This window comes from Anser anser (genome assembly GCF_964211835.1).
Source record: "Anser anser genome assembly, chromosome: 12".
Lineage (NCBI taxonomy): Eukaryota > Metazoa > Chordata > Aves > Anseriformes > Anatidae > Anser > Anser anser.
The window spans coordinates 7,259,273-7,281,665 of NC_139733.1; the positions used below are offsets into that span (position 1 = coordinate 7,259,273).

General features: G+C 46.8%; 1 protein-coding gene across 4 annotated transcripts in view; it reads right to left on the reverse strand.

Moving 5' to 3' along the window:
• The window catches only part of IARS1 (isoleucyl-tRNA synthetase 1), a 118,895-nt gene extending 102,398 nt beyond the window's left edge, over positions 1 to 16,497 (reverse strand). The window contains exons 1-6 of one of the 4 annotated variants that reach the window (XM_083796504.1): positions 16,302 to 16,497; positions 13,594 to 13,683; positions 11,642 to 11,761; positions 10,984 to 11,140; positions 10,396 to 10,515; positions 7,102 to 7,184 (exon numbers count right to left, since the gene is read on the reverse strand). In XM_083796504.1, coding sequence (XP_083652630.1) covers positions 7,102 to 7,184; positions 10,396 to 10,515; positions 10,984 to 11,140; positions 11,642 to 11,760 — 479 coding nt within the window. In that variant the 5' untranslated portion in view covers position 11,761; positions 13,594 to 13,683; positions 16,302 to 16,497. Of the gene's footprint in view, positions 1 to 7,101; positions 7,185 to 10,395; positions 10,516 to 10,983; positions 11,141 to 11,641; positions 11,762 to 13,593; positions 13,684 to 15,365; positions 15,627 to 15,663; positions 15,793 to 16,301 lie in introns of those variants that run through there. The other 3 variants (XM_083796501.1, XM_083796502.1, XM_083796503.1) reach the window with 3 other exon arrangements.
• Between the last annotated feature and the right edge of the window lie 5,896 nt (positions 16,498 to 22,393).

Genomic DNA, 22,393 nt, shown 5'->3' on the forward strand with positions numbered 1-22,393 from the left:
ATTAGGAAAGCAACGCAATTCCAGTAAGCACGTTTGGCTTAATCACATTGTCCAGAAGGGGTTACGATCTACACAGCCAGACATGTCGTTTGGGCTGCACATGTCCCAGTTATTAGCCAACCGTCACCCTGTAGACTATGGCACGTAGAGTTAGGAGCCACGAAATTAAAGTGTCTTTGACGAATTGTAGTATGAACTTTCCCTGTGAGATTCCAAAGTTGCACTCCATTAAAACACCCCTCTGTTTCTCTCCATTAAAACACCCCTCTTTCTAACTGCGCATTCATTAGCGCAGGCCCATGAGTTTTCAGGTCAGAATCAGTACGATACAAGCTTGCATCTCCCACATCCAAGTGAAAACCATGCTTAGGTGTGATTGTTGCACAACCACAATTGCACGCGGTTACAATTCCTTGCCCTCCCCACCCACGTTGAACTTGGGCATCATAACGCACCACGGCGCCTTATCACATGCATGGGCTTCGCAAGGCTGCTGTTGACAATTTGGAATAATGGGGAGTGGTACGACAAAATAAGGTAGATACCAAGATGTTTCAAGCACAGGTTCTGCTCGCCACCGATGTGGGCATCTAATCCCCGAGGGTGATGTAAGCAATAGCAACAAGACGATTTGTTACCTAGCTGCCGAATGCAGCACCAACAGCGCAAGCAGCCAGGCGGCACCGGGGTCCTCCTGAGGCTCCCCACCGTCGGGCAGCACCAGCCCCAGCACCGCCAGCCAGGCAGGACTGGGGCCCTCCTTGGCTCCCTGGTACCCGAGAGCAGCAGCTCCAGCACCCTCAGACTGACAGGAGTGGGGATGCCCCACAGCTCCATAGTGCCCAAGAGCAGCAGCGGCTCCAGCCACCCTGGACCAGAGCAGAGGACAACCCGATCATGATTACAACGTCCAGCCCCAAATCCCTACAGCCAGCCCAGAACACGCTGCAGAACCAGGCATGCGCTAGCCCCAAGTGCTGGCCCTAATCCCCAGCCCCCAAGCCCAATACAGTTCTGAGCCAGCCTCTCCCCGCTCCCCTCGCCCATCTTCCCCCAGGCTGCTTGCTTTGCAGGGGAGCCCATGGCAGCGGGGACGAGCACTCTGGACACGCTCTTTCCCACTGGCACACGTGGGTGATCACAGCACTGCAGCGCTGGAGAGGAGGTCGGGGCTGGCAAGAGGTGGGACAGGTGAGAGCAGGGCTGGCAGCCGGCTTTGGGCTCTTGTATGGCCTTGCCGTTAGCGCAAGGACTCGGCTTCGGCTTATCCGGGTTGCTCAGGCCACGCTCGTGAGCCTGCAAGAAAGGGACAAGTTTAACGGCAGCATCCTCCCCAGCAGGTTTGGGTCGAGGCGTCTGCCTGTCTTATGCCCGCTCTGGCACCGGTGCCTGTGAAGAATGACGTCGCGAGGTGCTGGGCCTGCTCTCTCAAGGAAGAACTACAGGCTGAGCACTGAGCCGGAGAAGTCCAAGGTCGCAGGTACGGGCTGTACACGCCTCGCACAAGCAGGACCGCTGTGGAGCGGGGTGAGCGCCCCTCGCCTCGCTTGAGATCGACTGCCTCCAGTGGCAGTGGCCGTGCTGAGAGAGGCGTGGTGGGGCAGAAAGCGAGTGAATCCCTGAGCCGAGGCGAGATTTTGGGAGGGCCTTTCCTGCAGAACGAAGGACTCCGCCAGAAACTCATGTCGCGGTGCCCTTTCTCCAGCCGTGTGGTGCTGGAGGACGTGGTGTTGCCTGTCTTTGTCCCATCGGACTCTGGGAGTTCCTCTTCCAGGGCAGACGGCCTCTCGGGTTCTCGGATTAATGCTTTCCTCGGAAATGATGATACTGCTGGGCAGTCCGTTTGCTCTTGCACCGGCCAACCCGGCACAATCCTGCTTGTGAGACCGCAAGGCTGCTATTTGAGGGCTCCGTGGCACCCACAAGTAAGGCAAGCTGCTTTGTGGGGCACCAGGGATTGTTTTGCACAAGGAAAGCTACTGCGAGGCATACAGCCTTAAGGAGGCTGTGAGTTAGCCTAGATGAGCTGTGTCTGCGAGCCTCTCTGTCCCCGCATCTTCTCCAGCACAGTGAAGAGATGTAGTAGCTACAGAGAACGTTCCAGGTACAAGCAGGACATCAGGAAGTGCAGTGGTGGTATTATTATTTTTATTTTTATTTCCCTTGGAAATGAAATTGGGTCCTCACATCCAGCTTTTCAAGTAACTTTATCTGGAAGTAGCAGAGCAGCGTTCCTGAGTACGTAGTTTCACGCGAGGGGACGACTGTACAGCCTCCCACTTGCATTGGAGAGCAGCTCAAACTGGAAGGAGCCCCCTGTTGCGGAGATGCGCTCCACAATGCTGGTGTCTAGGGCCGTCAGTGAAGACAGTGAGAAGGTAAATGGCTTCCTGAAGCTGTCTTCCCCCGTGCTGATCTGCAACCTGGAAGGTTGTTTTCCTGTAGTTATCAATTTTTTGCTTGTACTTGAAATGAATGGTGTGAGTTTACCTCCTGACTCCTGAAGCTTACTTTTCTCTCCTTTTTCACAAGGGATAGTGAACAGCAGGCTGCTGAATGCACTCTGGACATGCTCCGTCCCAGTGGCACACGTGGGTGATCACAGCGCTGCAACGCTACTCTGTGTTGGTGCGGCCTCCCCTCGAGTACTGTGTACGGTTCTGGGCACCACAGTACCAAAAAGGATGTGAAACTGTTGGAGAGTGGCCAGAGAAGGACAACGAAGATGGTGAAGGGCCTAGAGGGGAAGACGTACGAGGAGCGGCTGAGGTCACTTGACCTGTTCAGCCTGGAAAAGAAAAGGCTGAGGGGAGACCTCATCGCGGCCTACAGCTTCCTCACGAGGGGGAGCGGAGGGGCAGGCGCCGATCTCTTCCCTTTAGCGACCAGCGACAGGACCCGAGGGAGCGGTGTCAAGCTGTGGCAGGGGAGGTTTATGCTGGATATCAGGAAGAGGTTCTTCACCGAGAGGGTTGTCGCGCACTGGAACAGGCTCCCCAAGGACGTAGTCGTGACACAAAGCCTGTCAGAGTTTAAGAAGCGTTTGGACTGTGCTCTTAGTAACAGTAACAGGTAGTAGTCAGAGTAGCTTGGGTGCAGGAGACGCAAAAGGGGCCTTTCCAAAAGGCCAATTATTTTTCCAATTTCTTATCATTCTTCCGGAAGGACTGTCGGTATGTACTCCCCTGGGCTACTTCAATTTTCGAAGCTCGATCCACTTCTTCGTTGTTCTGATGTTCTTCGGTGGCACGATTCTTAGGCATGTGAGCATCTACATGACGTACCTTTACAGCCAGGTTTTCTACCCGGGCAGCACTATCTTGCCACAGGGTAGCAGCCCAGATAGGTTTACCTCTGCGCTGCCAGTTGTTCTGTTTCCATTGCCGCAGCCACCCCCACAGAGCATTTGCCACCATCCATGGGTCAGTGTAGAGATACAGTACTGGCCATTTTCCTCTTTCAGCAATCTCTAGGGCCAGTTGTATAGCTTTCATTTCTGCATACTGACTCGACTCACCTTCCCCTTCCATGGCCTCCACAACTTGTCGTGTGGGACTCCACACAGCAGCTTTCCACTTCCGATGGCCCCCTACCACACGGCAGGATCCGTCAGTGAACAACACATACTGCTTTCTGTCTTCTGGCAACTCATTGTACGGTGGTGCTTCTTCAGCGTGGGTTACCTCTTCTGTCAGCACTGCAAAATCCCTGCCCTCCGGCCAGTCCATGATCTCTTCCAGGATTCCTGGGCGGTTGGGTTTCCCCATTCGAGCCCTCCAGCATGCATGCTGCGTGGCCGGGCAGATGCTGACCCGAACATCTGCAGCCCCAGACACGAAAGGAATGTACGCAGATACCTACTAGAAAAACGTACAAAGCAGACTTCTTCCTTGTGAACACTATCCCTGTAGCGAATCACTGAAATGTCATGCAATACACAAAATACAGCAGTGGTTCCTATGAGGACCCATAGATCTGTTGTTTTGAAGTCATTCTGTTTTAGTGCTGGATGAGTTCCCCATGCAGAAAAAAATAAAGTCAGAAAACAACTTGTATGACTTACACAAGAGTGGGAAAAAAACAAGGCCACGACATTCCAGTTACATTCGTCCTTACAACAAGGGCAGCTGGACAATGACATTTAGTAACACGGCTCAACAGTATGAAAAAACCTCAAGCCAAAAGGAAAGCAACGCTACACATAGCGAGCAGTGGTACAACAGCCAGGCAACCCAAGGCAAAGGTTCCAGTTTCGAGAGCAACCTACAACCTCTTCAGCTGTAGCCTAGAAGCAGGACAGGGTCACCCCAAGCCTGACACTATTACAGAACATCGAAGGGGAGCGAGGCCAAAGGCCACTTCTGTCAAGGAAGAAATCTGAGGTCCTTTCTAAATAACAACCCTAAAGGGGAAACAAACTGCAGCAACTGAGATGGTTCAGGTAGAGGAGGGGGAGACAAAAAGCCCTGCCACTGACAGGAGCCCTGTGCTGCGTTTTCACAGTATACAGCATAACCATTATCTCAATCACGTAAAGTACTCATTTTCTGTTGTAACTAGGAATGATTTTTTCTTTTTTCCTCTCACCCACTTGCTAGTAATATTGCAAAAAGGGCTAAAGAACATCTTAGAACACAAAAGCAGATAGCAAATGTTACTGTCACCAGTGTGACATGAGCACTGTGTGGTTTTGCACTGTACAAGCAAGTCTTTCAGAAACAAACACGAAGCTTTCAACTGTTTTTAAAACTGATTTATGTTCAAACTGCAAAGGGTAATTTTAGCCACTACATGGAAATATAAAGCTGATTAACAAAACCTACACGCACAAATGTCAAAAAAACATTGCAAATCATCAGATCAGGAACGTGCTTCAGTTCTGACCACTGAGCTGTCCCCTCCTCTCCTTGACACTTCAGAGTTTTTCCTCTTCAATGGCCAGAGAAAACTGTTCTTGAGATGCAAACTATCTGCAAGCCTGAAAACCACGTAACAAGCCAGTAGCAGAAACAAAAAGTTTAGAAGTTACCGTTCTTTCTTCAAAGCTCATACACTTTTCAGACCAATCTGAGGTCAGTAAAAAATTTAAGGTCATATCAAGTTGCTCTCAATTTCACCGCATCTGTCTTATGAGCTGTACAAATATTACACAAACCCATCACATTTCACAGAACAACAGAAGTTGTACTTGAGCCCACTCTAGAATGGCCAGCCCCAGGAAGAGTTAGAACCAAAAAATTAACTTAACCATATAGGTTTAACTGATTGAAAGCCTGAAGACAAAATCCTTACCATATTTTAACCTCAAAAATCCATGGTTGCCATGCTTACTGCTGTTATTATCAATGTTTTTTTTCTGTGTCTAAGAGCAGCATTCTACTTCCACAGGCAGAACATAGCAAGAAAAACACTGGACGGGTCAATACGGTCACCAGATTTCAGTCAGTGCAGAAATTAATCTGCAGCTTCCGTTCCATAGTTATCCAGGCACTAAAATATTACAACTTTTTAAAATCTTTTTAACGAAAAAACTCATTAAAACAGATCAGTTTTAAGAAGTACACTTGAATCTACCATTCAAATGAATAATCCTAATAGACAAAATGCATCTTGAATGACACAGATTTTCAGTTCGCTGATTGCGTTGGTAACCACCTGACTTCCTTTAGAAAAATTTACATGATGTTGTCAAAAGCACTACTGTAACTAGAGTGCTCTCTAAGTTTACCTCCCTTAGCCTTGGGGCAGGCTTCCTGCACTCCTTTTTCATTTCCCTCCTCCATCCACTCTGTGTGAACACCAGTGGTTCCACCTCCTGTTCTGTGCAAGCAGGTTGGCAATGGTATTGTAGTATGTCCCTTCAAGACCTAGACTTTGTAGACAATCCTATTTTCTAAAACAGCCTTTTAAAAGCATATTTTGCAACATGATTACGCAGAAAAATAGTAGCACCGGGAAGCAAAAAACACAGAATTAGAAGGTTGTCTGCATACATGCTTCCTGAAATCTCTCATATCACATAGATTTCAGATGCAAAGTCTGGATCCAAATAATTTTACAAGAGGTAGGTTTCTTGCCAGCCTTGGCTTTCTTGTCAGTCTTAGCTTTATCATTAAGCAGGGTTTCTTCAGCTAAACTAGTTATACATCTACTTCCTTCCTATTATCCCTGCAATGCTCATCAAAAACTCACTGGTACTTCAGGCCTCTGCAATGGTTCCAGAGACATCTGGAGGTTTTATCAATCCTTTATCATACCTATACAAACCATTTAATTACATAAGAAACCAACTACACAGCTCTATAAAGAAAGGTTATTAGTAAAACCAAAGAACATCAATAATACTTTACTATACATATATTTACTTTTCAATGGCTTTTTGTCAGCATACGCTCTGCCAAACCTTTCCCTGTAATTCACCTTGTAACTCTATCACCTGAAGTACTCATTGTTGCCAGTTTTCCACTGAATCAGCTCAGTTGTTTTTCCTCAACCTCAAAGGTCATCTTGTCTTTTAGAATTCCAACAGTCATTCTGAAAATGTTGCCAAAATTCCTGAAGTTAGCTCTGCAACAGGAGTCCCAGACAGCTGTCAAATTACACTGCCAAGAACATGATAACAGCAGATTCCAAGCCTCTAAGTTCAAGCTTAAAGAAGGGGGTTTACTGAACAGAGTTTAAAGTTAACACTGTGAAGAACATCAAGAAGGTAGAGAGAACTTCCTAAATGGAGCAAGGAACACATCGATCCATATGTCACCAGAACTGCTTTGAGGTTGACATGGAGTAATAAGACTTCAGGGTTGAATAAGAGTAGTCTTGTTCATACTTATTTTGAAATACTTATTTTGTCCATACTTACTTTATTTTGAAAATCCCTACTATCCTCAAAGAAAAAGCAGTTCAATTAATTCCCTCAAATAGGCATCAAGAGATTTCACATCCCCTTCGCCTTCTGTATTTTTCCCACTGTTTATCTGAACTCGGCACATTTCAAAACAGTTCTAGTGACATATGGATCAATACTGTTTACAGTAACTGAAACCTTCTTAACATTTTAAATTCATAGAGCATATGTGCAAGGTATGCAAGTTAACTTACCACACAGACTCCATGAACTCAGGATAAAGAGTTTTATAGTCATTTTCAAAATCAATCCAGCGTCCTAGTCTGGTTACATTGAACTGTTAAGAAATCAGATTAAAAGGCATCTTAACGTTAAAGATCACAGTATATTTCCACTATTTATTCTGTAAAAAGCTTGATTTTAGAAGTGCAGCATTTGTCCCGTATCAGCAAATCACTTAACACTTCTATGAAATGTTTAAGCCTGACATAGCTTAAAACAGTGTATTTAAACAAAGACAAGCAAAGAATGAAACCTTAATTGTTTAGATTCAAGACCACAGAATAGTCAAATACGTTTGACACTACTAAATAGAAATGGTGGTGGAACAGAGATGCATTTTCAAGGTTCAGCTGTGGTTCAAATGCCTGAGAATTGCTACTGACTACAGGGATCTTGTTTTCCATTTTTAAAGCTGCTGGTTCCAGAGACAGTGAAACCTGGAACACAGTCTGTCAGCTTTCAGTTTTACCAAAACACGATGTGATTAGAAGACAAGGAAATGATGAAAGAAATTGGTATGTCACAAGGAGTTATCAAAAATTTTTTCAGGGCCAACTGCCTTCCTTGACTTCCCAAAGCTATGAAAGGGCTGCCAGAGACCACGACATTGACAGGCACTAGTCCCTGTCTCAGGACAGATGTGCTCACGCCCACTGGCACAGGATATGAAAACTAACGAGTAGTAAGGTAGCTATGGAATCCACCTGGGACAGGGTACTTTCCTGCTAATTTGCAACTTTTGAACAGTCAGCTCTGCAAATAACGGAGCCCAGAAACACCTCTCCTGATACTGTTACATGCAGGCCACGCTGAATGTCAAACTAGTAGAGCGATGAGAGCCAACGACTTCTCTCATTTCTATATTTTCACAGCATACCTGAGTTCCTAAAATACGTATGCTTTTTTCTGACTTTTAAGCCACTCTGACATTCCACTATTAAGATCCAAAGCCTACAGTTGATCATTACAAAGACCCAAGAAGCTGGAGTATTATATTTGGTCTCAAAGATCTCATGCATCCAAGGAACTTCTTTTTCACGATGTTTTACCTTTTTTAGCTGTTCCAGACAGAAAATAAACACTATTTCCTGGAGGAATTTTGGGAATTCCTTTCCTAACACTGTCACAAAATATTTTAACTTATTACCAGCCAATCACAAAAAAAAATTAAACCATTTATTGTTATCATCTGAAATACATGTTTGTGTGTTGATATGCACACATACATGTTCAACTGTACACACAGAACAAAATATAAAATCAATTTACTGTTAAGAAGACTACTGTTAATTCAGACTAAACAGCACTGTAAAATACCACTTGCTGAATGTAGAGTTAATAGTGACATAAGAAAAATAACATCAACTAGAACACCACCCATTTTTCTTTTTAAAAACAACCAAGAATCATTAACATCATTGAAATACGAAATTTAAGTATGGATGAATGACTGTTTATTTGGAAGAATAAACCCTGTTCTTTTAACCCAGTCACTTGCTCAAATTTAGGTTGCAGCTATTTTAGCAATGATAGTAGTTTCTTTGGACAGTAGCCATAGCTTCAAAAATGCTCTCAAGGGCATGAGACAAACGATACTCGAAGAAATTTCTATTTCAACCAAAAGGAATAGAGCAGGACTAGAGAGCATATAGCATAATGAGGTAGACGAGCCTCTGGATGATGAGGAAAAAAAAATGATTATTCTGCCTGGTAAAGAAAACAAGCGATGGTGAAGATAAAGGTTTACTGTAAGCCTAAATTTTATAAAGGAACTACAGTTCTTCAAACTAGAAAGGCCCTGTTCTCGCTGCAAGCTGAAAAAGTCTGATCCATTCTTCCCCTCATCTGTAGGCACTTGCTATCACCTGCTGTCACTGTGGCACAGCGGCAGTGTGTCACAGTGGCACAGCCAGGAAAAGCACCTGGGCTGTGCCTTAGCTCCAGAAAGCCACGAAGAAAAAAAGTCATCACTTCACATACATACCAGACTAGTAGCAAATACAAATGGGTTAAACATACTTTATTCTGGCCCACTACAACTGTTTTCATGCATACCTCCTCTTTCCCATTCACAACTATTGTAAACATATATACAGAAAGAAAAACATAACAAGGACAAAAATAAGAAGTACCAGGTCCTATATAGAGAACGAATATTATCAAGAGCTACAAATAAAACCATGCATCCAAGAAAATATCAAACCCAACTACTTGGAACAGCTCTCTAACATAAACAGAGTCTACAAAGACCAATGCTCTCTCCTTCACTATTTTCATGGATTGCAAAAGTTTAGACCAAGACTCTCTTGGAAGAGTGAGGATCTACCCACACCAATTCTGACCCAAAAATTAGATGCTAGAACTTCTGCTGTTCCAGAAATAGAAATTGTTCCTACACTCTTGCAGTAACACTGGGAAGTGGGGACCAGAAAAGCCAATAGATGTCAATGTGCATTGCTTTTATTTGCTCCACTTGAAAACCAATTCAAGTCAGACTTCACTTTAAATTTTCCATACAGGAGAAGACACAAAGGAAGAGACAATTTGTATCAATTTAGTTAGACACTTTGAGCTGCTCCAGGTTACGTTAAGATAACCTCCTGACATTACAGCAGTCCCCCTGATCTGAAGCACAATGTTTTTCTTATGTTCCCCTTTCAGGATCACCAGTAAAAAACAGAGTAGTTAAGGACATGAGATTTATGCATGTAACCAAATAGAAGGATAAAGTTCACCCCAGCAGAACAACTTACACAGATGAAGTCAAACGAGTTTTCTGAATAAACCAATCACAATACCACATTGGAAATCCAGACAACTTCGTATAGTTTCTCTTTGTAATGTTTAATTCTTTAAGAAGTTGGCTCCCACCATAACATCTGTAGAGCAAAGAGCAGTTGCTTCTTTCCATCCACCTCTGAAGAGGAAGTCATTGCAAAGGGTCTCTTATACCAAGGGACCACTACGTGATTCTCGTATGCCATCCACATTCTGAGGACCTACCCCTTTCAAAACCTAAAGTCAGAAATCCTCCTCACTGAGGCTGCCTCCCCTCTTTGGTCTGCAAAATGTTGCAAGGTTACACTCTTGACTCCACATCATGACCCGATCCACCTAGCATAAAAACCACCTGCTCTTTAAGTCAGTGCTCCCTCTGGTGTGCTTCACCACACCGTAAAACACAGTAAAGAGAGGTCCAGTAAATACCAGATTTCTACATCCTGTTAAGGAACACACAGCAGAACACACACTGAGCCTTCACTTACCTCCCATTCCTTCGAGTATCTCATCACAATTCCTCTGCACTGGTTGTTGTACTCTGCAATGCCCATCTTTGCCACATCTTCTGGCCCTTTGATACCTAAGGTCTTGTCAATCTCATATTCCTGGGAGCATTGAGAAAAAAACAGGAAAAAAAAAATCACACTGCTGTCAAAAGCTTTCACATAATTTCTCTAGTTAATGTTCTATGCATTATATGGGCTGAAGGGTCTCTATCCTTCTGAATTTTCATGAGTACTACACCTGAAATAAGCAGACATTTTAAAGGATAGCCTCAGTGTGAATATGTCTTTACTATCTTAAGAAAAAAAAAAAAAAGGTTTCTGAAATACATACCAAATAAACACATGATTACAGCAAGTAACAGAGTGCCTGAAGAAGGGCATATGATCAGCAGAAAACACCAGAAGCTAGAACACAAAGGCCAGAGCAACACACTGGACAAAGAACTTCTATTTCTCTCTTAGCGACCATGCCAGGCGTAAGAGCAATATAAACATGACTGATGAGCAGGGAACACCATGGAAAGAGGAACCAACAGACATATCTGTAGGCAGATTTATTACACATACCACAGGTAAGCCATGACAATCCCATCCAAATCTTCTGTCAACATGAAACCCACTCTGATGAGCGAATCTGGTTACTATGTCTTTAATGGTTCCTGCAAGAATATGGCCATAGTGTGGTAGCCCAGTAGCAAATGGAGGGCCATCATAGAAGTTAAACCTGTAACACAAGACAACATTCTTAATTAAATCAAACTTCAGCATCAAATCTTCAAACAGGGTAACTGTACCTGTGTGCTTATGCTTCCTGTGTCTTACCAGGGCAACATCAATTTCTCGCTCTGCTGTTAGCAGTCAACACAAGTATTATGTTGGCAGAGGAAATAAAGGCATTATCTCAACTCCCTCAGGTCCTGATTGCCAGTTCTACCAAGGTTACTACTGAAAACGTCAGCACGCTGCTCCACAGCCGGCAGGCATGGGAGCTGTCCTTTCTTACCTACAGATTTATTTTATAAACTTACCGTGCAGGAAGCTACTGTTTTATTACTACTACTAGTATACTGTTGATTCTTCATAAACTGAAATATAAATGATAACTGACATGAGAACATTAGCCAAGATTGCTATCTCCAAAGAGAATTGCGGCCAAAAAAAAAAAAAAGTAATTATAGCTAAGCCAACCTTGCATTGCAACAAACAGCTTTTAGTTGATTCTTACCTAGGTCTGTTCTTTGATTGCTTTAGGCATTCCTGGAAACAATTCAGATTTTTCCAGAGCTCCAGTATCTTCTCTTCCTCATTTGGGAAAGTTATGTTTTCTGGAACTTGTTGAACCATTCTTTCCCAGCAAGGACCAAGCAAAGAAAACAACGTATTTAACAGAAGTGAAAGAAAAAAATGACTTCAAACACAACTATTTTACAAATCCGTATCAACCTGACACATCTTTGTTTTTCCAAAGAGACTGAGTCAGCATCAACATGAAAGCAAGCTCTATATTCTAAATAATAATAATAATAATAATTTTGATAGATTAACACCACAGTTTTGTAACAGGAAAAGCATTCTCCACTCACTAAACTAGTCATTTTTGTAATATGCTTTTATTTTTGCTTCCTCTAGAAAACAGTCACAGGATGAATTATTTTTTGGCTGCAGGTTTGATTTTTTTTGTTGGTGGTTGGGTTTGGTTGGTTGGGGTAGGGTTTTTTTGCCTTTTTGTTGTTGTTCAAAATTTTTAATTTTCATGTCCAAACTGACCTTTCAGCATCAATTTATGAACTAGCACAGGAACTAAATAAATTACTTAAAAGGAAGCTACTGTACGTCTATTCCTAGCATTTGTGTTTTCAAAGACTTAAGCCGTCCTTTTTCTCCTTAGGCCATCATTCTCAGGAAAACCTAAAACGAGCTTAGACTTCAGATAGTGTAACTGGAACACGTGACAACACAAGATGAACACGGGGAGAAGAATTTGAACAGATAAGGACAAAGCTCGAGGACCTCTGCTGTGCATCCTCTAGAAGTTCTAACTTCCAGAGGATCTGCAGATTTTACTCGCATCAAGCTCAACCACTGAAGTTGAGTGATAACCATACAGGTTTTGAGAACCGGCCCAGCTGTCAACACCCCGTAATGTAATAAATTAAATACATATTTAAGGTTTGGTCTGTAACTGTGACCGGGCTATGGAAGCTGCTCACGTATCACAGACTCCATGCGTAAATCACAGTATCACTTTTGGCCCCTTTCTACCAACTGGAGCACTGCACACACAAACCAGTGTCCAGTAACCACAGGCCACAAATTCATACACACACCTCCCAACAGTACAAGAGAAGTTTATTAAGTCAAAATTAGGGAAAAAAAGCTACTGATGATAGTTAATATGCAAGTTAGTCACTACCACTCATTTTTTTTCCTAGTTACAGGACACAATTTTAGACAGACTGACTTAAAAGACAAACCCAATTTAAAACCCATGGACGTCTCAGCTGAGCAACAAGTTAAATTAAGACTTCGGTGTTCAGGAAAAACATCAGTTTACACACTGATGCATGAATAATTCAGCATATCCAAAGCATGAAGGGACCCCAAAGCCCTCCCCGTCCCAACCCCCTGCCATGGGCAGGGCCCCCTGCCCCTAGCCCAGGCTGCCCCCAGCCCCATCCAGCCTGGCCTTGGGCACTGCCGGGGATGGGGCAGCCACAGCTCCTCGGGGCAGCCTGGGCTAGGGCCTCACCGCCCTCTGAGGGAAGAATTTCTTCCGAATATCTAATCTAAATCTACCCTCTCTCAGTTCAAAGCTGTTAGCCCTTGTCCTGTCAGTACATGCCCTGACACAGAGTCCCTCCCCAGCCATCTCATAGGCCCCCTTTAGGTATTGGAAAGTTGTTGTATGGTCTCCCCGGAGCCTTCTCTCCTCCAGGCTGAACTCCCTCAGCCTGTCATCATAGGAGAGGTGGTCAATAACACACCACTTTCAAGCAAGACTCCAAATTTACATACAGATTAGTAAGCACAAGGGTTGGTTGTTGTTTTCTTGGGTTTTTTTTGTTTGTCTGGTTGTTGTTGTTGTTTTTGTATTCTTGTTTCTTTGTTCATTTTCTGCTGAGAAAAAAAAGCTCAGGGTTAAGGCAATGCACCACTGAGGAATTAAAAGACACTCACTTTTCTAAAAGATAGTAACATTCAATAGGAAAGGCATCAAAGTTTACAGATCGTACTACAGCAGCCTCAAACTTATGCTGAGCTTCTTATCTAGAAGGAAAAAAACACAAACATTAAAACCATAAAAGCAAGTTAGAACGTGGTTTTTGGGGTATTAGGATCAATTACAAATATTTAATTACTCAAGAAAGAATCAGTAAAAACCCTACTACATATGAACCAAGATTTCAGAAATGCAGTTGACAGCACACAACACGTATGGATTGATAATCAGCACAAAGGAGATTTCAAAACATTACTGATTTTGTTGCTTGGAAAACTGAGGACTCACAAACTAAAAGCACACATCAGATACTGTGACAAGCAGTTAAATGAAATGAATGCACCGTATCCTATACAAGCAGTCTCCCAACCTTCTGAGGTTTATGATCAGTCTCTTACCTCTGTTCCAACCACCTTCTTCCACAAACTATTGTGTAGGAGACTTGTGCATGACCTTCCTTCCCTCCATAGACTAGAGGCCTCCTTTCTCCATCTACAAACACCCTCCCCAGAGTTAAAGAATGCGTTGCTTTACATTCATACAGAATTAGACCCTCTCGTTTCCTGTCTTTTTAAGTCGTGATATTTGAAGCAAGGCGATTTCTGGGATAACAAAATTGTGAACTGATCATATGATAATCAAGATAATCATTCTCTCCATCCCTTCCAGAAATGGAAGTTTAAAATGAAAAGTTGGCTGGCTGGGAGCAGAATGCTAAGCTACAGACCAAATGTTGCTTCTGAGAATCCTTTGCTAACAAGTTGTTATGCCTTACATACAGAACAAAACTGCAACACTAACCAAAGACCTAAGAACAGGTGGAGAAAAAAAAATCATGTTCAACTACCTTTAAAACTTTTTTAAACTGAACAATAGTATTCTATTCTCAGTAGCACTTTCCATAAGCCACCACACAGTTGGACACACAAGAATACACTTCTATTTGGAGCAACTTTTTTTTCTGCCTCAAAAGGACATCAAGTTGCCACCCTATTGGCCACTCGCCCTAACATCTCCTGCAATTCATCGGTGAAATTACATCAGAAAGGAATGAAAAGCACAGTTTTCATCACACGAGTCCTGTGCTTGATGGTAACAGAAAATTGATGTTTTCACCTTCTTCAGAACATGCTGATAACGACCTGGTTCAACTCATCTGTTTGGTGGGTAATGAAACTGACAAATTACAGACTTTTCTTACCGAGAAAATGTCTCCTAAAGTGATTGGATCAGAAAATTAGATCTGGGAAACTGAGAAGCGACAATTTCTAATTCCTTCAAGGTTAAATGAAGCCTACTCGACCTGAGCCCGACACCTGAGGATGGGTTAGGGAAATTGTATGAAGTTAACTCACGTGAACCTGTCACTCAAGCTGAAACACTAACCAAGATGGACTACAACTCATCTGGTCCTGCTTCGTTTTATGCTGAAAAGCCGATTAGAAGAGCACTGAAAGGGTGACCTGATTCATAAATTAATGCTATGTTTAGGCACAAGCACGTCTGTGAAGCACACCAGACGAGAACCCTGCGTCACTACACACACGCTCTCTTCAGCAATTTTTGGTGTCTTCACACTACCTCGATTAAAAGCGTAGAAGTCTTCGCTGTGCAAACAAAACCTGTATTATTTGGAAATAGCTCCGAACTACCCACTTCATAAATCAGAAGCTACCGGCAGCTGAATTAGCAAACGCTGCTGTTACGCAAAACTAAACCCCGCTGTTACCTGGCAGCAGCCGCCTAAGCACAATAAAAGGAAGAAGAAGAAGACGGCTGCGCTCTGCGGCCTTCAGGAGGGCCGGGCGCGCCGTGCCCACCCAGAGGGACCACCTCCAGCTGGGACTGCGCTTACCACAGCGCGTCAGCAGCGGGGCGCCTGAGCTGCAGCCGGGTCCGGAGCCGCCTTCCCCCCGCAGCGAGGCACCACCCGCCTGCCACAGGCGCCCGGAGCCCCGCCGCGCTCCCCCCCCGCCCCCCGCGCCCCGGCAGCGCCCCCGAGCCCCGGGCCGGGCCCCGCCGCTCACCTCCGGCCGCATGGCAGGAAGCGGCGCCGGGCGCACGCGGCGCACGCAGCCAATGGGCGCGCCGCCCGCCGGCCGCGCAACAAGGCCGCCTGCCGTTGGTGCCGCCTGGCCCCGGGGGCGGCGCTCTGCAGGCGCAGCGGCCCCGCCCCGGCGGCCGGCCCGTCGGCTCGGGGCGTTAACGGGGGGGGGGGGGGGGTGGGCTGGCGGGGTCAGAGGGCTGCTAAACGGTTCCCGTGTTGTTTGCGGGTGGAATTTAAGGCGTTAAAACTGCGGTCTTGAAATACAGAAAGATGTTGGCAGTGGGCTGTTGGCCACGTCGGTTCTGCTGTTACCACATCCAGGTTCTCATCGTTTTCCCCTCGAATATTTTGCACTTCTCTGTCCTTCACAAGCGTAGCGATAAGCTGAATATACACCAAGGTCTGCTGTCCTTGCTCGTGTGTTGCCCGTAACTGAAACCATTCGGGTCACAGCAAGCTCTTTCTTCATGAGCAATTTAATCTCAAAGATGGGCAGAAAAGGGAAAACGGTCGCATTTACTAGTACAGGAGCTGCACTGTGGGTCAAAAAATAAGGGAAAAAAGGGGAAATTGAAAGCCCAGGGAGACTTGTAGCAGAGAGATCGGGGCTCAGCGTACCTGGGTCCGTCCCCAGACTGAAAAAGCGAATGTCTCTGCGCCCGTTCCTCACAAAGCAGCAAGGTCAGGTGGAAGGGAAGAAGCGAACCCCCCGAAAGCCCTCACAGGCGCGGCCCCGCGGCCAGGGGCAGCCCTCACCGCCCCACCCGGGTGCGCGCCGATGGAAGGCAGGGCCCGGGCCTAGGCCAGGCCTCGTCGCTCACGGCCCCCGCCTCCCCGGAGCGGGCCTCGCCCCCCGCGGGCGGAAAGGCGGCGGCACCGTGCGCCCCCTGCCGAGCAGCGAGGCGGCGCCCTGGGCCCCACGGGCCCGTCACGGCGGCCGGGGCCCGCCCGCTACCCGGGGAAGGCGAAGTCGGCCCCCGCTGGGGCGCGGGCACCATTTTGTATCGGCGGCCCCGAGGGCGGCGGCGGCCCCCGTCGGGAGTTCAAGGGGCACGGGGCGGCCGAGGGCACTGCCGCGGAGCTCCGCGGCTTCCAGCAGCCCGTCACGGGCCCGGGCGCTGGGCACTGAGGGGTCCGGACGCCCCTTTCCCCGTCGCAGCCATTTCCTCTGCCCGCACCTCACGGGCGCCTTAGGCAGTTTACGTAAGACCACTGCAACGGAGGGGAGGGCGATGGCGCTTGCGCAAAGAACTGAGCGCAAAAGGTGTTTGTGAATAGGAGATGAGCAAAACAACGCTCCCCGAGCGTTGGGCCAAACCAACAGGCGCCGCGCGGGGGTGGGTTGGAGGGGGAGATCGCGGGACTAACCCTGCGGACTCCAGCGCGGAGTCCGACGAGGCCGATCCCTGTGCAGATCTCTGTGTTGTTGCCGGGTCCGCAGGTCGAGATTTGGAGAGAACAGGCTGGCTCAGGAGCGGCCGGGTGCCTCCCCCAGCATCCCCCCCCGCGGCTCGGCAACAGTTGGACCGCGCCAGAGAGTATAAATAGGGGGTGTGTGCGTATCCCTTTTTAGTCGGCGTGGGGCGGCGGGCGGCGTCGGTGGCGTGTAGCGCATGCGGCTCAGCGCCCTCCCCGCAGCCGTCCCTCGTCGCTCCCCTCCCAGCCCCGGCCCGCCGGCCCCTGGCGGAGCGCTGACAGCCCGGCAGCGGCCGGCTGGGGGAGTGGGCGAGGCCATCTCACCGCGGCGGCGGCGGCTTGGAGCCGGTCAAGCTGCCCCCCAGCCCGCAGCCGTTCAGCCAGGCTATGCGCTGCAAACGGGCTCCGCTCAAGAAAAAAACGGAGCGGATCGTGAAGAGGTAGAGGCGCCCGGGGAGGCCCCCGCCGGCGGGGACGCGGCAGCAGCAGCAGCAGCAGGGCGCTCGGGAACCGGCAGCGGAGCCCGGGGAGAAGCGGGAGGAGGCGCGAGCGGAGAGGCGACGGCGCCGGACGCGCTCGGCGGGGCGAGGAGCATGTGAGGGGACGGGGCGGCGATGGTGCGAGGCGCGGAGCCGGCGGTGAGCGGCGGCAGAGCCCGGCGCCCCCCCTGGGGGGGTCCCGCCCGCGGCTCGGCGGTGCCGGCAGGCGCCTGCCCCCCGCCGCCGAAGGGCTGCGAGCCGCGGCGGGGCGGCAGCCGCTCGCGGTGGCCCCGCGGGAGGCAGCCCGGCGGGGCGAGGAAGCTGCTGGGCAGCCGCACGCACGGCCCCTGCCAGCACTGGCAGCAGCAGCAGCAGCAGCACTGCCGCCCCTTCCGCCGCTGCCACAGGCCCGGCCGGCCGCGGGTGCTGCTCTCCCTGCGGCCCGTCAACGTGCTGGGCAGGAGGGCGCCCGGCATGCGGGCCCCCCGCAACACCAACCAGTTCCTCATGCGGGAGAAGTACCAGCTCATGCACCTCCGCTCGGACTCGCTGGGCACCGAGAGCGGCGGGTCGGACTGCGAGATGGACCCGCTGGACATGGACTCCTACCTGGGGGTGCTGGAGAACGCCCGCGGGGCGCTGATGGACGCTGTCGAGGACACCCGTACCTGCGGCCCGGCTGCGCGGCCGCCTCCGGCTCCGGGCTGGGGTCCCCCGCAGGAGGAGAGCCAGCAGTACTTCCCCTCCGAGGACGATGTGATTGAGAGCGAGCTTTTCATGGAGAGGGACTTCGATGAGTTCTGCAGCCAGATCGCCTGAGCCCCCCGCGGGCAGCTTTCCCTGCGCTGTGTCGGTTCGCGTATTCCTTGGTCACCCCCTTGCGTTTTTGCCAGGGGGGTCGGCCGCTTTTATAAACAAGCGAGTGTATGAGCGGCAGCAGCCCCCATGTAAATAAAAGGAACTTTTCTGGAGGCAAGCAGGCTGCCAGCAATGCTTCATGCGCCGGGGGCTCCTGGGGTGGGCAGTAGGGAGGGTAGGGGAGAGGCAGACAGAGGTTGTGGGGTGTGTGGAGGGGAAGGCCAGGGGAGGGAAGGCCAGGGGCAGGGAGCAGCAGAACCACGAAACCAAACGACTCCAAGGGCCGGAGGGGACTTTCCTGACCTTGCCGAAGTTGCTCCGCTCCCTGCGAGCCCAGTGGGCAGGCAAGATGGCTAAATACGTGCACAGCAGCGAAGGTAAACACTGAAACCATTGATTCTGCAGCTATTTACAATTCCTCTCCTTCTAAGGAAGGCAATCAAGGCAGAGAGGCACTTTGGACACAAGCTACTGATTGCACCACTGTGCCGATTTTCTACTGTAATTGGAGCGTTTTCATGCCTGCTTTACATTTATGACAGCAGGGTGTTATTCCTATTTTACCAACCACAGCAGAAGTGTCTAGAAAGATACTTAAAAGGCCTCTGAACACCTAAAAACATAGCTGCCAAACACCCAAAATATGGATGCCTACCACCTGGCCAAAACTCTCCAGGAGTGGTTAGGATTGTTTTTTCGTACATACCGTGAAGGTAGTGGCTAAGGTAAACATGAATCTTGCCAAATCCCTAAGGAGGAGAATGTTGTGGGGAAGGGGTCATGAAATCAAACTAATAGGAGATTGGCTTGAAACAGTTAAAGTACTTTACACAACAGGTAACACATTCCTGAAACTTGTTGCCACAGGAGCACACAGGCAAATTGCATCTGCTGGTCTGAAACAAGTTTAGCTGAATTAGCCGTATGTCCACAAACAGGGGACAGAACCCACCCCCAGGTGCTGAAGGAGTAAGCACAGCAGACTGTGGCAGTGGCTGCTCGCTCTCACCCTCCCCAGGCAGTGCCCCACCAGCACTGCTGGAGCCAGAATGTGAGGCCAGGTGAGCCCTGGGTCCCATCCAGCAGGGGCTGTTCTTTTAAACTTAGCCCCACTTACAGCACAGCTATAGGACCCTGGGAGCAGCAACCATGTCTGTCTCCGAATCATTTTTTCAGTGCGTCTCCTTTTCGCTTCAGCTCCCTGAGGACTGTAACAGGCCTTGTTTTTTTCCACCACATAAATATGTGATGTATGCAGGGTATAGAGCTGGGAAAATGAGCTATCCCCCTACTGTCATGCATGCCTGTGAAATCAGAGCTCATATGGCAAAACAAACCTAAGCCAGAATGTCAGTGCATGTGCAGATACTGCCCTTTGCAATTAAAGACACAGACAGAAATTAATCCTTATCTTTACAAACAAAACTCTATTTTCAGGCAAAATGTTTGAGATTTCAAAATCTTCATTTATGATCCTGTGAAATACAGTGTCCAAAGACACCGTTTTCTTCATCCTCCTTAGCAAAGGAAGCTGTTCAACACATTACGTGAATGATAATATGCTTATTTTATCTAGAAATAGCCATGTATTTTATGGCTATTTTTCACAGGTCTATACATATAAACTTCAGGCAATACAATTCCTTGTATGCAAAATATAACTCTTACTGGCAACAACAGGCCTATATTCACACATGAATTTGGAATTTTACTCAATGGTAAGTCATTCTAGGGAAGACGTACAAGACAACCTCTCAGGTAAATGAAACCATAGTTCACAGCCAAAGAGACTACAAAGATTTGGTCTCCAGGAAGCTTGTATTTTATTAATGAATCTAGATCTGTAGTAACATGTTAATTTAATGGCTTGAATGCATATTTTGTTGCTCCTCCCCCCCAAAAAAACTTGCTATTTGAACAAGTATGACAAAAACTCACTTCAGAATCCTTACTTGAAACTTGGCCTTCATTCTGTATTGCTGCTGGCATATTATAGAGGTGCCTTGTATTTTGAAAGCAAGCCCTATGTTCTCACCACCAGACAGAGCAATTTGCCATGAACGATCCCTTCATGTTCAAGCCCCAGAAACATACCAGGGCAACTCACCTTCCTCCTCCTCCCAGTGTCCTTCTCCACTGCCGTCTTGCACTGCCTGCCACCAACACCGGCTGCAGTGCCTTACTCGGCCTGAGAGCAGATGCCACTGCAGTCTGTTTGTCAGCAGTCATGGTAGTATATCGTGGTGGAAGGACGCAGAGAGAGAAAAGTTCTCCTTTTCTCCTTTGAGTCTATGCAGAGCCACAGCATCCATGTATTTAACCATGCACCAAGCAAAACCAATGCCGACGTGTTCAGTGGGGAGTCCTTGTGTACTGCCCTTCATCTCCATGCTCACATGTTCGCTTCCTCACTGCACCTTACCCAGTTCCCATTGTCTTTCTAGCAAGCCCCTGTTCTTTTAATTTCAAGACCTTTTCCCATTATGTTACTTATATTACTTAGATCTGGTTTGTTCATACATTTTCTTGCTTTCTTCCTTTATCATTTGAATTATGAAATTTTTATTATTTGAATTATGAAATTTTTATTATTTGAATTTATGTGTTTGGGAAGTGCCTGCCTTGTAATGGATGCAACCACAAATAACACCTTACTACTTAGTTTGAAAGCACTTTAAAAAGCTGAAATTCAAAACAAAGCTAGTCGACATCAAAGCTGGGAAAAGAAACCAAAAGCTCTTACTTCAGAAGATGAATTATCAAACCACTGGCCAACAAACTCACTCATCTTCCCAAACTTCACAACTGCAAGTTTTACATGTGCTCATCTGCTTCTAAGTATTTCTTGTGCCACTGTTTCAAATCTGACTCATATACACAGGTGCCAAAGCAGATCACAAAAATACAGGGATGCTTTTCAAACTGATCAACGTCATCTTTGAGCTGAATTTACCTCATATTTTGAATCCTCGTATTTGAATTGTCATAGCCTACTTGAGGTACATTTTGCTTTGATAAGACTGACTTGATTGGCATTGTCATCTATCAGATTGTATGACAATGACATACTGAACACAAACATTTGTAGAAAGAAAAGTAATGAGAAGTATCGTCAGTTGGAAAATATACGCTTGTGCTGAAAATTACACCATAGATGTTTTACCACATCCATAAAACATTAAGTATAATATTGTAAAAACACCAACGTTTTTATAAACATTTCCACCTAATTTTCATTTTTAAATAGCTTCCCCAGATTTCTTTGTAGCCACACTCCTCATACAGGTGAGCTTTACAAATCTAAAGAAATTTTATTATGAACAGAACCATAATGTGTTCATCGTGTATATCAAGTCAGTAAATCGTTGGATTTTTGTTGAGTACAGTTGGAAATCTCTTAAAATATGTATGAACTACTTGAAGTCCAAGGCAAATGGGAGGAAAGACTAAATACACAGAGGCTATGCTGACACAACACAAAGGGTTCTGTTGCAACTCGTTTAATTTATTTCTATCAATTAACGCACAGGACAACAAGATTTGGTAAATTTACCTAGAAAAAAAGAGCTTAGCAATATTATGAAGGAGACAGAATTTCCTTTTTATTATGCATTATTAAAATTTCAGCACATCTTGTTGAGCATGTAGATAAGCAGTTTGTACAGCTGTACATGTGTTTGAAATCTCTAGCATGACAGAAGTGCTACTTTTTGTTGAGGAACAGGTGATGCTGCACAATACCTGTGAGACTTTCAATCTCATTCACTAGAAAAATAATTAACCATGATTGGAAGAAAATAGTCATCAGTCACCCCTCATCCTCCAGCAACATATTTGTAACAGATCTGAGGATGTTCAGTTCAAAGAGGGGTGATGAAATAGAATTGATTTTGAACTGTTACAAGTGACTGCTTTGCTGTCTAATGTTTTAATAACATTCAAATGTCTCTAGTTATT